Source organism: Protopterus annectens, chromosome 10.part0 (assembly GCF_019279795.1).
Source record: "Protopterus annectens isolate FY-2018-M chromosome 10.part0, PAN1.0, whole genome shotgun sequence".
NCBI classification, from domain to species: domain Eukaryota; kingdom Metazoa; phylum Chordata; order Ceratodontiformes; family Protopteridae; genus Protopterus; species Protopterus annectens.
In genome coordinates this window covers 1422162754-1422175765 of record NC_056744.1, presented here as the reverse complement: position 1 = coordinate 1422175765, position 13012 = coordinate 1422162754, and the positions used below count along the sequence as shown (strand labels likewise).

The following is a 13012-nucleotide window of genomic DNA, read 5'->3' as shown; positions in this document are numbered from 1 at the left end:
TAATCTGTTCTACTGTCTTCTCTTCTACCTCAATTTTCAGCTTCTTCTGTGGGCCCCCCCCCCCCCCCCATCACACTTGCTGTCATGACAGCAGTCGACTGTATTCAGCTTCATCCAATGTGCCTTCAGGTTTTTACTGCATTCCATTTTCATTGGCTGAAGCTGTCTGCCTGTAATGTAATCATCTTTGTTGATCTGTCTCCTTTGACCTGTTTGCCAATATAGTCCATTATCAGTATGAACAGAAGTAGTCTTAGAGCTGAACCCTGATGCACATCCACTCTTATTGGGAAACCCTCTCACTGAGTCCAAACACTGTTTGCACTCATGCAACTGGGTTCTTATACATAGCCTGCACTAATTCTGATGGTGTTTTTGGGACTTTGAAATTACCTCTTTTTAACCTGAAAACTAAAATGTCTTATCTAATGAGTAGAGACATGTTTGTTCCAAGGATTAGGTTCATAGGTAGTTACCAGACATGGAGTCCACGAATCCATTGATTATCCTAGCTTAATTTCCCAGTTGCCCCAAAACCCTTAACTGACTTGCTCAAGGTCAATGAAGACTAAGGGAATCAAGCCCTGTACAGCAGGAGGCAGCTCATTAACTCCTCAGAGCCTTAATCCTCTGCACTATTTGCCAGACAATGAGCGTCGGCTTCCCATGTGATAGGATTGGTAGGCAAGAGTTCTACCACTGAACCACCAATGCAGTGATTAATACTCTTCAATGCTGATTCACATAACAGATTTGTAAAAGCAAGCACTGTAATCTATCAGCGTGTGCTAAATCAGGAAGAGCCAGTGATGTAAATGGAGGAAAAAAGGAATATAGGGAAAGTCTCTAAGCCAAGAAAAATACTGCATTGCACTGCACATTCAGGAAATGGTGTGTTGAAAAATTTTTTTTTTTTTATATATATCATGTCAGAACTTGTTTTGATAGGGTTTTTAGTATAATCAGGATTCTTGGCAGGACCGATATCCAATGCTCCCTCATGTGCCATATGAAAATTCCTTGCTGCCTCAAATCCTGTGTCTCTATTAAGTTCTAGATAATATGGTACAAGGGAGTGTAACGCGAAAGATTTTTGGAGGAAGAAGTCCAATGTTTGATTATGTGCCATCGGAGGCTGAGGATTGCAGATGTGCTGTCTATTGTGTGAAGAGTGCTGAGGGATCCCATTCTACAGGTAATATGTAATAATGAACATACTTAGTGGTATCTAGTATTGTCACACACTAGAAAAACAGTCATTAGAGCCCAGAAGTATCCCACTTCCTCCTCCGGGAAGAGATGAGATGATTCTTAAGTAAAGAGTCCTTACAAATCCAGAACAAGTCAGTAAGCATGTTTTAAAATGTCCAGTGTTACATTTTGTGATTCAGAAGTGTATGCGATCATTGTATGAATGATAACTAAATACTTGGTTTAGATCTTTTAGAACAATATTAGCTTGTGCGGTGAGTCGTGTTTTGAAAAGCTCATACCTGTGAAACTCAGCCTTTAACTCTGCTTGGCAGTGCTCCCTCACAGTGAAGTGATTGCTCTCCTTTCCACTTCCTTCCCTCCTAATAATTTCAAGTTATCCAATCTCTTCCTTTTCAGATGGTGACCCCTTCCTGTGGTTATTGGTACGAGGAAAATTATATGTACTTTTTGAGGTACATTACCTCCTGTATGCAGAATGATGAGTAAGTCATAGTTGAACACTTACTGGTAATTCTTCATTTTCTGAATGGTTTTAAGTTACACTTGTGTCATTCTATAAGAAAGAAAGTGGACTTAATGATTTGAGAGGAGTCTATATAGTACATATTAGATGTGTACATGCAGTGTACTGACCTCTGTTGTCAGAATGAAACACATATAATGCATAAGGTTCACTTTAGAATGCAGAAGTGTTACAGCCTGTATTTGGTCACAGAATGTTCTAAGCTGTTTCACAACAGATTTTTTTACCCATAATTCTTAAATAGGATTTAGATAGCTGCAAATATTTCCATAAGGCTTTAGAAAGTATATAGCAGAAGCACAATGACATGCTCATTTGTAATTCCTAATTGCATTTCTCTCTATCATCACTCCTTATAACTGTATGCCAGATATACCAGCAATGACAGGTGTATCAATCTCTGACAACCTTCATTGCAGTTGGCACACGTTCACAATACAATTTGTCTTAGACATTACCACCAGTGCTTTTGCATTTTTTTTTCCTACAAGGAATTATATTGCCTTTTTTGAGTAAGCAGAACCCTGAGACGTTGGAACATGATACATTATGATGGAAAACAGTCAGTTGTTTAAAATGGCCACTTGCGTTACAGCTGGTTCCTGTGCAGCTTATCCACAATGGCCATTAACCCATTTCTTCTTTCATTTGTCCCATATATAAATAAAATACTCCCATGAGATAAAATCTATAATTGCTTCTGCCAGTGTATCCAGTGGCCCTACCACCATACCTGTGAAACAGTGTTTCCTTAAAGCAGCATTAAATCATCTGCTTTTTATTTAACATTCATCTGCTCTTCTCCTATCCTTTCTGTTTAGCTCTTTCATATATAATTGTCTTACTGACAATGCACTATGTTTAAATAATATCACTGCCATTTTTGTTCTTAGTTCCTTTCATATCCTCAGGAGACCTAATCGAAGGACTGCATTTTTATTCCCTCTCTCTCTCTCTTTCTTTCCCTCTCTTTTTCTCGCAAGCCATATTCTCCAGTTTCTCCCTACAGACCTAATCCTCTGTTCATGTAACCTTCTCTGATGCATTCCTTACCAGTGCATGCTGGTACCCTGACACAAGGTGGCGAACAAACTAATTACTTTGACCAGATATTTACAATTTAGGTATACTGAGTAAAAAAAAAAAAAAAAAAAAACAGCAGACAGTAAAGTCCACAAGATCACTTTAGAAATGTGATATAAACTTAAACTATATAAACTTTTAGCTATAAGGCTTCATCGTACTCCGGTTTCATCAAAAGTCAGACATTCATAACAAAAAAAACCAAAAAAAAAAGCTTGCTAACTGGTGCAAGTTTTGACATAGTTTTTGAAAATAAGACTTTTTATTATCTATTCAGAAGGCTTTACTGATTGCAGTACTGAACTTAATGCAATCAACCTCAAGGTAACTGCACTTTGATGTAAAGACAAACACTGACTAGGGTGATGTCCGCTCAGAATAGCACATTTCAGCCAAATGCATGCACTTTAACAACTGGTTGTCATAGCTGCGAGTAAATACCTTCTCATACTGCACTCGTTTCTATTGCCAGTAACACACCTACCTCCTTACCTCTGCATTCCCAGTGCATCTTCCATTCATCCATTCCATGTACCCATTTCTTTTTTCTACATTTGCCTTGACATATTCTATGACTTTTTTTCTTTTTGGACTATTCAGACTTTTCTTAGATTTTTTTCTCGTCCTCTTCGCATTTTTTATTCTTCAACATGCCTTCCTTTGTTGAGTAATTCCCCTCTTTTCTTCAGTTTTTTTTGTCAGGTCATCCATCGCTGTTAACTCTTTATTTATTCCCTCTGCTACAGGGCTTCATTGCTTTATGCATCAACACAGCTCTTCCACTCCATGTCACATGGGAATATGAAAAGCAGTACTTTGTATTTTAGCAGTATTCAGTTGGATACTAGCCTCAGAAATCACTTGAAATGTGCATAGTCTGTTGGCTTTGACTATAAAATCAAACTTATTATAAGTTTACAAAGCTTCTGTAGTGAACACAATGCCAGGTTGCATACAGGTGCCTAACTATCTAAACTTGGCTAACTGTGTGACTCTGAGAAAGCCACTTATCCAGAGACTGCTCCTGGGCAGAGTCTGAAAAAGGTCCATGGAGATCAGTGCTCTACCCAGAAAATAAATACAAATAAATTAATTAATAAATATATTTCCCTTGCATATTATACCACACCATGAATCGTTTTCTTATCAAAAACTCAGTTGTTTCTTCAAACATTTCATGGGCTGAGAGAAGACAAAGTCAAAATTAACACATTCATTTGTCCTGATGTGCACACCACTGTTATACCCACTTTTTATGTATGGTGTAAAGGGAAACATGAGATATGCTGGTGTCAAATAGGCAAAAGCCAGTAATGGCTGATATCATTACTTTTGTGATCTGCTCACATGATTTGCCGTCACACTGAACAAGTACCTAGAAAAACAATGTTTTTAATAACAATCTCTAAGTTGCATTAGTAACAAAGAATTCATGCCATAAAAGTGTGTCTAAAAACTAATTTTCTTTTTTGGACATACAGTCTGTTCCTGTGGATCTGTTTTTTTCAGAAATGTTTACATTATATTCACAATTATCATTTAACAGTAATTTATTTGTAAAAGAAAATTACCTCAAAAGCATTTGACAGGCCTTGCAGTATGTAATCCGGTCAAAAGTATGCATTTTGAAATCATGATACTTTGAAGTTGCACTTTCTGGATGAATGTTAGACCTACAGAAATCAATGAAAAATTAGATAAAGGTGCTACCGAGAAATCCTTCTTACAATTAAACGAAGACTGCAGATGAAAAATTATATATTTTTAAGTAAAGCATACTGTTTAGCCATGCTTGACGAACTTCCAACTGACAATAATTTCCACATGTTTTGGGTAACATTATTAATATTAAGAGAATTACATCAGCCTCACTATTTGAAGAAAGTTGATAGATGACAGAAATGCTTTATTAGAGTTCTGGAATAGTGCAACATCATACTGTTCTACATCTGTGAAGTCTGCAGCAAAACAATCCTGAAAATCCCAAATGTATCAATAAATACTGCATTCATGGCTACATTTTCAAAATGAACTTCAAACATGTGAGTGGGGACTAAACAATGCTATAATTGTAAGCACTCCCATCGCTGGTTTAAGTATCAAACTTGCTGTCTGTAGTTATTGCAAAAACTCACTGCAGACACTTGACTCATATAACCCAAGTATATGTATTTCTATAGTTGCATAAAATCAATAAGTGAGTTCTTAATGCACATGCATCATTTAATGCAGAACAGCAACTTGTTCCATAATCTCTTTATTAAGATTTAGATAATTAAGGAAAAACATTTCCTCATCTTTCACCAAGTTCTTACCTTGGCATTGTCAATACTTAATCAGTCTGCTACAGAATCGCGCGGGGGGGGGGGGGTTGCATTGAGCTCTAGAGAACCTTGAATCATTTTACTTTCTTATACCCTAAATTTTTAGCTGTTTAAACTTGTACAAGGGATTTGAAAACCACATATTTTAAGACTATGTATGTATGGTGTGCTCATAAACAAAATATGTGATGTTCAAGACCTGATGCTAGTGTAACTATCAAAGAAGCTCTCCATTTATGTGTTAAATACCTTCCAATCCAAACATTGTCCTTATGGAAAAACAGCACTATTCAAAATCATGGTCCTGGAAGACATGTCATCATGGAGAAATCTCTTAAAATGTCATACGTGCAAACTGGTGATTAAATAACACCTTTTCACAGAGACTATCCAATCTCTGTCCAGCAAACTCACTCCTAATGATCCTAATCCAAGCTTAGCCCCTACTAACAACCAAACACAGTTTAGCTTCCAACCCGTACCTACCCATCTAATAGCCACCCTACTTAAGAAACTGAGACCACAACTCTAGCAGTTGATCTGCTCCCTGCAGACTACTTACAAAAGGCTGCAGATGCTATAGCATACCCAGTATCTATATTGATTAACTGAATTATCTGAAGCTACCGTACCCACCATCTGGAAAATCTCCCACGTTATACCTCTCCACAAGGGAGGCAATTCTACTGAACTGTCAAACTACAGGCCCATTGCTATATTATCTCCACTAGCTAAAATCATGGTGAAATGCATACACATGCAACCTATGCAATATCTCACCCAAAACAAACTTCTGTGCAGTACGCAACATGGTTTCAGGCAAAATCACAGTACCACCTCAGCCCTCCTGTCATTCTCAAACGCCATAACTGGAACAACAATAAACTATCCGCAGCACAAATTTCTTAATCTATCCAAAGCCTTTGTTGTGGTAGACCATAAAATACTTATGAGAACCTTAAAGTCATTTGCTTTAAACAATCAGGCACTCCAGTGGTTTGAATCCTATCTAAACAGTAGGCAGCAGACAGTGCTTTGGCAAACCAAACTATCATCCAGCCTCCCCATCACACTATGCGTCCCCCAGGGCTCTATATTAGGACCTCTTCTTTTCTCTCTCTTTACCAATGATCTCCATTCAGCCATCCCAGAGGCCACCTGCATACAATATGCAGATGACTCCACCCTAATTTGCTCCGCAACCTCACCTGCTAACCTACTTACCTTAACCTAGAACACCTTCAACACAGTTGAAAACTGGTTCTCAAACCAACGCCTAATCCTAAACCCCAACAAAACCAAACTGCTTATATGCTCCCCCACAAGTAGGTCCCCAACAACACCACTGAACATAACAGCAAGCAATGACACAATCATCTCCCCAGAAGCCCAAACCAAACTATTAGGCATTATAGTAGACAACAACCTCAGGTTTGACAAACACATAAATCAAACCATAAAAACAGTCCATAAAAAACTTGGGTCAATATATAGGATCAAATATTTCCTTACTCCACAAGCCAGAGCTGGTATTGCCAGATTCCAACTACTATCTACCCTTTTCTATGCTTCACCACTCTTCTCCAACCTGAACAAATCAGATCTGAATAAGCTAACAACCTGCTATAACCAGATTGCCAGATTTGCTGCCGGCACTCCATACCGGACCCACCACTGCATCAATCTAAACCTTTTAGGATGGTTGGAACTTCCCAACTTTCTACAGTTCAATCAACTCATAGTAACACATAAAAGTAATTAACTGCCCAGAAAAAAAACCAGCATTAAAAAACATAATCACCCCCTACAACAACAATCGCCCACTCCGATCCTCCTCCAGATTACTGGTTCAAACGGTTAAAGCAAACCACTCTACTGGTGACTCACTATTTGCCAACTCTGTTGGTAAAACATGGAACTGTCTACCAACGGACCTGACATCACAACCATTATTAGCCATATTCAAAAACTACAGAAACACCTCAAATCACACTGGTTATGCCCATGCTCTAGACCCGATTAGTTTTTTTTTTTTTTTTTCTGTTTTCATCCCTACTCCAAGTCCCATCCTAAGCATACTAGTTTCATACAAAATAGGTCTAGCCTTTCCCCAATCATACTGAGTATGGTCCTATAACAGGAAACGAACCTCAATTATCTGCTTTAGCCAGATTGTCAATACACAAACATTCCTAGCCAGAATTTGTACCTGATCTAGTCTGAATATGTCATGTAATGTACCCTCTGCAAGCAATGCAACTACTGTATGTATATATCTACTGTATGTATATACCTACCGTATGTATACACTGTATGTATATATCTACTGTATATATGCCCTTCTGTAACTACCATTGTTATTGATGTGCTCATGAATGTATGCAACTTTTTTCTAAAAGCATCTTTATGTTTGTCATTGTCAACCTTGGAGCTTTTCTCCCCGGGCCTCCACTGAAAATGGACATATATCCAGTCGGACTACCCTGGTCAACAAATGTAAAATAAATAAATAAATAAATAAAATAAAACAAAGAGCATTTATCAAAGATGAAAACATTTTCTTTTGGGGTCACACAGTTCATCAAAGGTTGTAAAGGTTTATAACAGAACTGACATCAAATTTAATGAGTGTCAAAAACCTATCAGTATAAGTACCTGTGACCATCTGTAGCTCATAACTTTCAGTAACTGCAATCATGTTAGCTAAAATCCATCTTGGCATGGGCTGTGTATGCCAGTGATGATCTTAAAGGTTCCTTGTGAAAATTATGCTGTGTGTATGTGAGATGGACAGGAGGCTGGAGAGAAAACTGGCAGAGAGACAAGCTCTGTGCCATGGACACATTCCACTTTAGCCCAGAAAAGACGCAGTGCTTCGAGCAGGGTTCAAAAAGTACAAATCAGTAATTATCCTTTTACAGTAAAGTGAAAAATAGAAGATATGTTGTGGTGCACATGAAGGTGTAGTTACTCAGGTAAAGTAAAGGAGGGGGATGTGAAACAAAACACAGCAGATGACCAAACAGTAATGACCTACAGCAAGGCTAGGCAATATTACTATATAATGCAAGGAATCTAGCGAAGATGATATGGCTTATATAGAATGAGAGGGTGCACACTGCTACATCACACAAATATGGGCCAGTGATAAAAGCAAGTGGAACACGAAGGTGCTCCATGTAGAAGCTGTTCAAGGAATTCTTGTAAGTAAGGGGTGAAGGTGCAGTGGTGATCTTGGAAAAGTAAGCCATCAAATGTCAGGTCAGGAAAAAGGAAAAATACCACAACATAATGGAGCAAGGAAGGGGCAAAGTAAGAACCTAAGTAATATGCTGTGATGGTTAAGGGTGACGAAGGAGAAGAATGCTGGAGACTAGTGCAGTCTGTCAGCCTCCATAGAAGAGGATGAGGCTGGCTGAATAATGGGCAGGGCGTAAGATAAAAGGCTGAAAGGCAATGAAGATCTGAATCTTTCAGGAGAAGGCTGAGAAATGTCAGATTGTGGGGCAGGGAGGAAATATTAGCTCTATGAAATCTTGGATGATAAGAGATTTATCCAAACTAGTGTGGGACTGTGGCAGAATTCTGCATGCAGTCCTAACCAGTAGCTGAAAGTAAAGTATAGAAAACAATGGTGCAACCAACACTTCTGTATGGTACAGAAACCTGGGCATCAAAGGCATTGTTGTTGAGAAATGTAGAGGTGATGGAGATGAAATTCCTGAGATGGATGGTAGGTTGCAAACTATGGGACACCGAAAGATGGATCATGATCAAGTGGGGCCATAGGCAGGATAATGAACTGGGCCCCGCCTGCAGCCCCCCCCCCCCAGGCATTTCAGTGTCCCATTACTTGGTTATGTCTTCACAGTTATCATTAAAGACTGCTCAAACCTGTCAGTGTGCTTATTTTTTCTCCTGCACCTCTACAATGATTATAGATATTTGGATTTAAGTTAAAGCTTTTATTTCAAATTTTATAGCACAGACGCTGATATCCATTTACTAAACAAAACAATATAGTCTCACAATGAAAACAGACTTACCATGAACAACAGTAACATCTGTGCCCTTGTAACTCACATTCATTGAAACAGCACTAAAACTCACATTCATAGAAAATGCTTATGGCCAGGGGCAGGTTAAGTTTACATTTGGGCTATTTTCAAACAATGGGCCCCCTTGCATGGGTTTTTGGGACAATGCATACACTCGTGTTTTTTGATTCACCTTCCTGATTGTATTAAATTATATTCCTTGTATAATACAGCATCACAGTGTTTTAAATTTCTAGTTTTTAACATTTTTTTTCAACAAGCAATGAAACAAAATGTATGAACCAATAATGACAAACTGCCCATTTCAGAATATTTCAACCATAAAAGGCCACCCAGACTTCTGTCATTTCAATCCACTAGTATCAGTCAACATGCACAATCTCTGCAGAAGTAAACGTTATCTGAATAATTACACAATAAAAAGAACTGTAACTAATGGAGAAGTTGCTGCTAGCAAACAATTTTGCATTTCAGTGTTTCATCTACAAATTCAGTGTCTGTTGCCCTTGAAGAATAAATTGCCTATGTTACATTAACAAAAAAAAAGTGGTATGCGGGTAATGTTGCAGTAGGGGATTGTTTGCAAACCAACAACAGTTTCATAGTTACTAGCCATCTCATCCAAAGGAGGACACACTCAAGAGTGCAGCACCCCCATCCCCCTTATGCCATACAGTAGTGTCAGCAATCAATCTACCTGTTGTGGGAAGAGAAGCCACAACTTTCTGCACCAGTGTGTACCTGTTGCACATTGTTACTGAACAACAAATCTTTGAAACTCTAGGCATGGCACTGACAGATTGTAGTCCTCAGTGATTAACAAAAATTAAAATTAAATGAGACCTGTCACTTGGTGTGGTGGTTTAAGGCACTTGCCTGCCTTTAATTATTAAGGCTCAGTGTTTGACTCTGAGCAAAGTCCCTTAACACATACACACACATACACACACACACACACACACACACACACACACACACACACACACACACACACACACACACACACACGCACACACATGCACACAGAAGACATGAGCTAAGGACCAGGATCCTAATGTTTGTTGTGTTTATGGAACAATCCCACATGTTTTTTTTACCTAATATTTTTTATTTTATAATGGAGGTCGGGCCACCCCAGCCAACATGGGCCCTAGGCAGTTTCCCAATTATCTACTGCTTGATCTGTCTCTGGGGACACTCAAAGAAATAAGGACATCACAGCAGAAGCGAAAGTAACTCCAAATGCAGAGATGGTCCAAGAGAACAGATTGTGGTGGTTTGGGCATATATGAAGGAAAGTAGAAGACAATCTGGTTCAAAAGATTTGGGACACAAAGGAAGAAAATAAGAGGAAATGAGGATGTCTAGCAAAGAGATGATGGATTGTGAGAGAAGATCTATGACAATCAGGCATGACTTTCAAAGAAGTTAAGAGAATGGCTCTGAAATGAGAGAGATGGCAACACTTGATGCAACACCCTAGCCTCATGAAGAAAATGGAGAAAAAGGAGGTTGATGATGATGATGATACTGACAACTGTGTCAGACAAATCTGAAGGTAGCAGAAATTGGGTCAGAATGTTCACTAATGAGACCAAGCGGCAGTGGAGGGCTGGTTGAAGATTCTAAGGAATGATCTGGAAAGACAGACCAACTAGGGACATTGCCTACCTGTACTTAAGCATCTAAACAAGTTGTGTACATCACTGTATAAAATATTCTCTGCTGTTGCTTACTATAATATAGGTAAACTTAACATTTAGTAAATGTTCTTTTGCAAGCTACACTTTACCCTTTTAATGTAATACTGATCTAACTATCTGGTATTGCACCTTATTTAATATTTTTAAAGGTAAACTATTTTTTGTTTGTAATTGTCCTTTTCTTAGTGTCCTGGTTCTGGATTTAAAAGATCTTTTGACCAGTTAGTTACATTGTTAACAAAACATAAATAAGGATAAGCATACATACATACATACATTCGTACATAAATAAACAACTAGAATACCAGGAGTTGAATGACACAGCATTTACAGCAGCAATGTTTCCATTGTAAAGGGTCCTGGTCAAGCCACACATTGAATAATGTCTGTAGTTCAGAAGGCCATATAAAAAGAGGTATCTTATAAGATATCCAGCAGCTGGGAAGTGTCCAGATGACAGAAAAGAACATGACTTGAGACCAAAGTATGAGGAACTCTTCCCACTCCATACCAGAACAGACATGGATGACATGACATAGATGCACAAAATTATGTCAGGAAGATGTGAAGTGGTTTTCTTGAACAGGAAAGACAAAGAATGTGGCATTGGTAGTAGACTGTAGGGACCAACTCCTCCTTGGATGTGTGAAACAATGGAATACTGCAATGGGTAATGGAGAGGGAATTACCTCTGGCACTCTGGAAGGCATGGGTCATTTGCAGAAAAAGGTCAGGGGGGAGGTAGGAATGCAAAAAAATGCAATTCAGACTGTACAGCAGTATTTCCACCTTACTCTGTCAAGCAGATGTAATGTATTCTAATGTAAATGTGTTCAACCTACCCTAGATATTATTTCTGTAAAGGAAGTCAAAACCATTTTAGTCCTGTGCAATACGGCTTCCAGAAATGGATTTGCTCCAGATGCAGTCTTACTAATTCATTTTCAATGGAAGAATGATGTTCCTTCTAAAATAAGCTTTCTACTTATAAGTGACAGCAATATCATTTAGTTGTTTAACTGTCTGTGTTGAAGCAGGAAAAACTAAGTACTCTAAGGCAGCTCAGTACAGTAAACCAACAAAACTGCATGCTTTACAGTGTAGTACAGTACAAACTACCTCCATTGGTGCTATCCACATTCCACCCTTTGAAACAAATTTGCTGAAGGAGACAATCTGACATGTAAAAATGTACTAAAGCAATAGTAATAATTCTAGGCAAATTTAATATCAACTGATCACTAGCCAAAAATAAATCTTTACATTCCCACATCATTCTCCTTACTGTCACTCACATAAATTACTACAAATACAGACAAAGTGACAGGTAAAGACAATTTGCATGAATGAGAACTCCCATCTGATTCAAACAAAATCACCAGTTAAGGAAACATACCTGATACCATCAATGGTCACAATTCAGCTTTTGTCACATGGAATCATAATATACAAATAAAACCATAAATTCATTCTGCTGTACTTTACCAACCAGCTATTACAAGCTCACTGTTACTTACCTATACCTAATATATACTTAACAATGAATACCACAAAACATCTAATATCTCATCCAGCCTACACAACATTAACTATATTAGGACACCGAAATACAAGCAGTGGCACAGACCATTATCCAAAACCATGTAAAAACACGTGCCCAAATATATGTGGCTCTTCAATAGCCATATTGCTAAATGGACAATAATACTGGAAGGGATATACATCTCAATCCATGACCCACTCATCTAACCCCAGATCCCACTAAACCAGCCCCCACACATCCCAAAACAACAACAACTGGCTACCTGTCCAGCCAGCCTAGATTTAAAATACTATACAGTAACCTAACAAGTCTATATAAAAAAAAAAAAAAAAAATCATAGAAGTTCATACCTTATAGCCCAATACTCCCCTGATCTGTTCATAGTCACAGAATTCTGGTTACAGCCAATCATCAAAGATAGAAAACTACTCCCACCACGTTATAATATACTTATACTAGATAGAACCAACAAACAAAGCAGATGGGTTTGTTGTTTTCTATAGGAATGCTTTAGATTTCTGCACTTACCATAATACTACACCCACTTTCAATAATGCTGTATC

At 38.2% G+C, this 13012-nt stretch overlaps 1 protein-coding gene across 3 annotated transcripts in view; it reads right to left on the bottom strand.

Moving 5' to 3' along the window:
- The window catches only part of VAV3 (vav guanine nucleotide exchange factor 3), a 2320370-nt gene that overhangs the window by 813437 nt on the left and 1493921 nt on the right, over positions 1-13012 (bottom strand). For all 3 annotated transcript variants that reach the window (XM_044086042.1, XM_044086044.1, XM_044086043.1), the window contains exon 16: positions 4393-4494. In XM_044086042.1, the coding sequence (XP_043941977.1) occupies positions 4393-4494 (102 nt within the window). The remainder of the gene's footprint in view (positions 1-4392; positions 4495-13012) is intronic.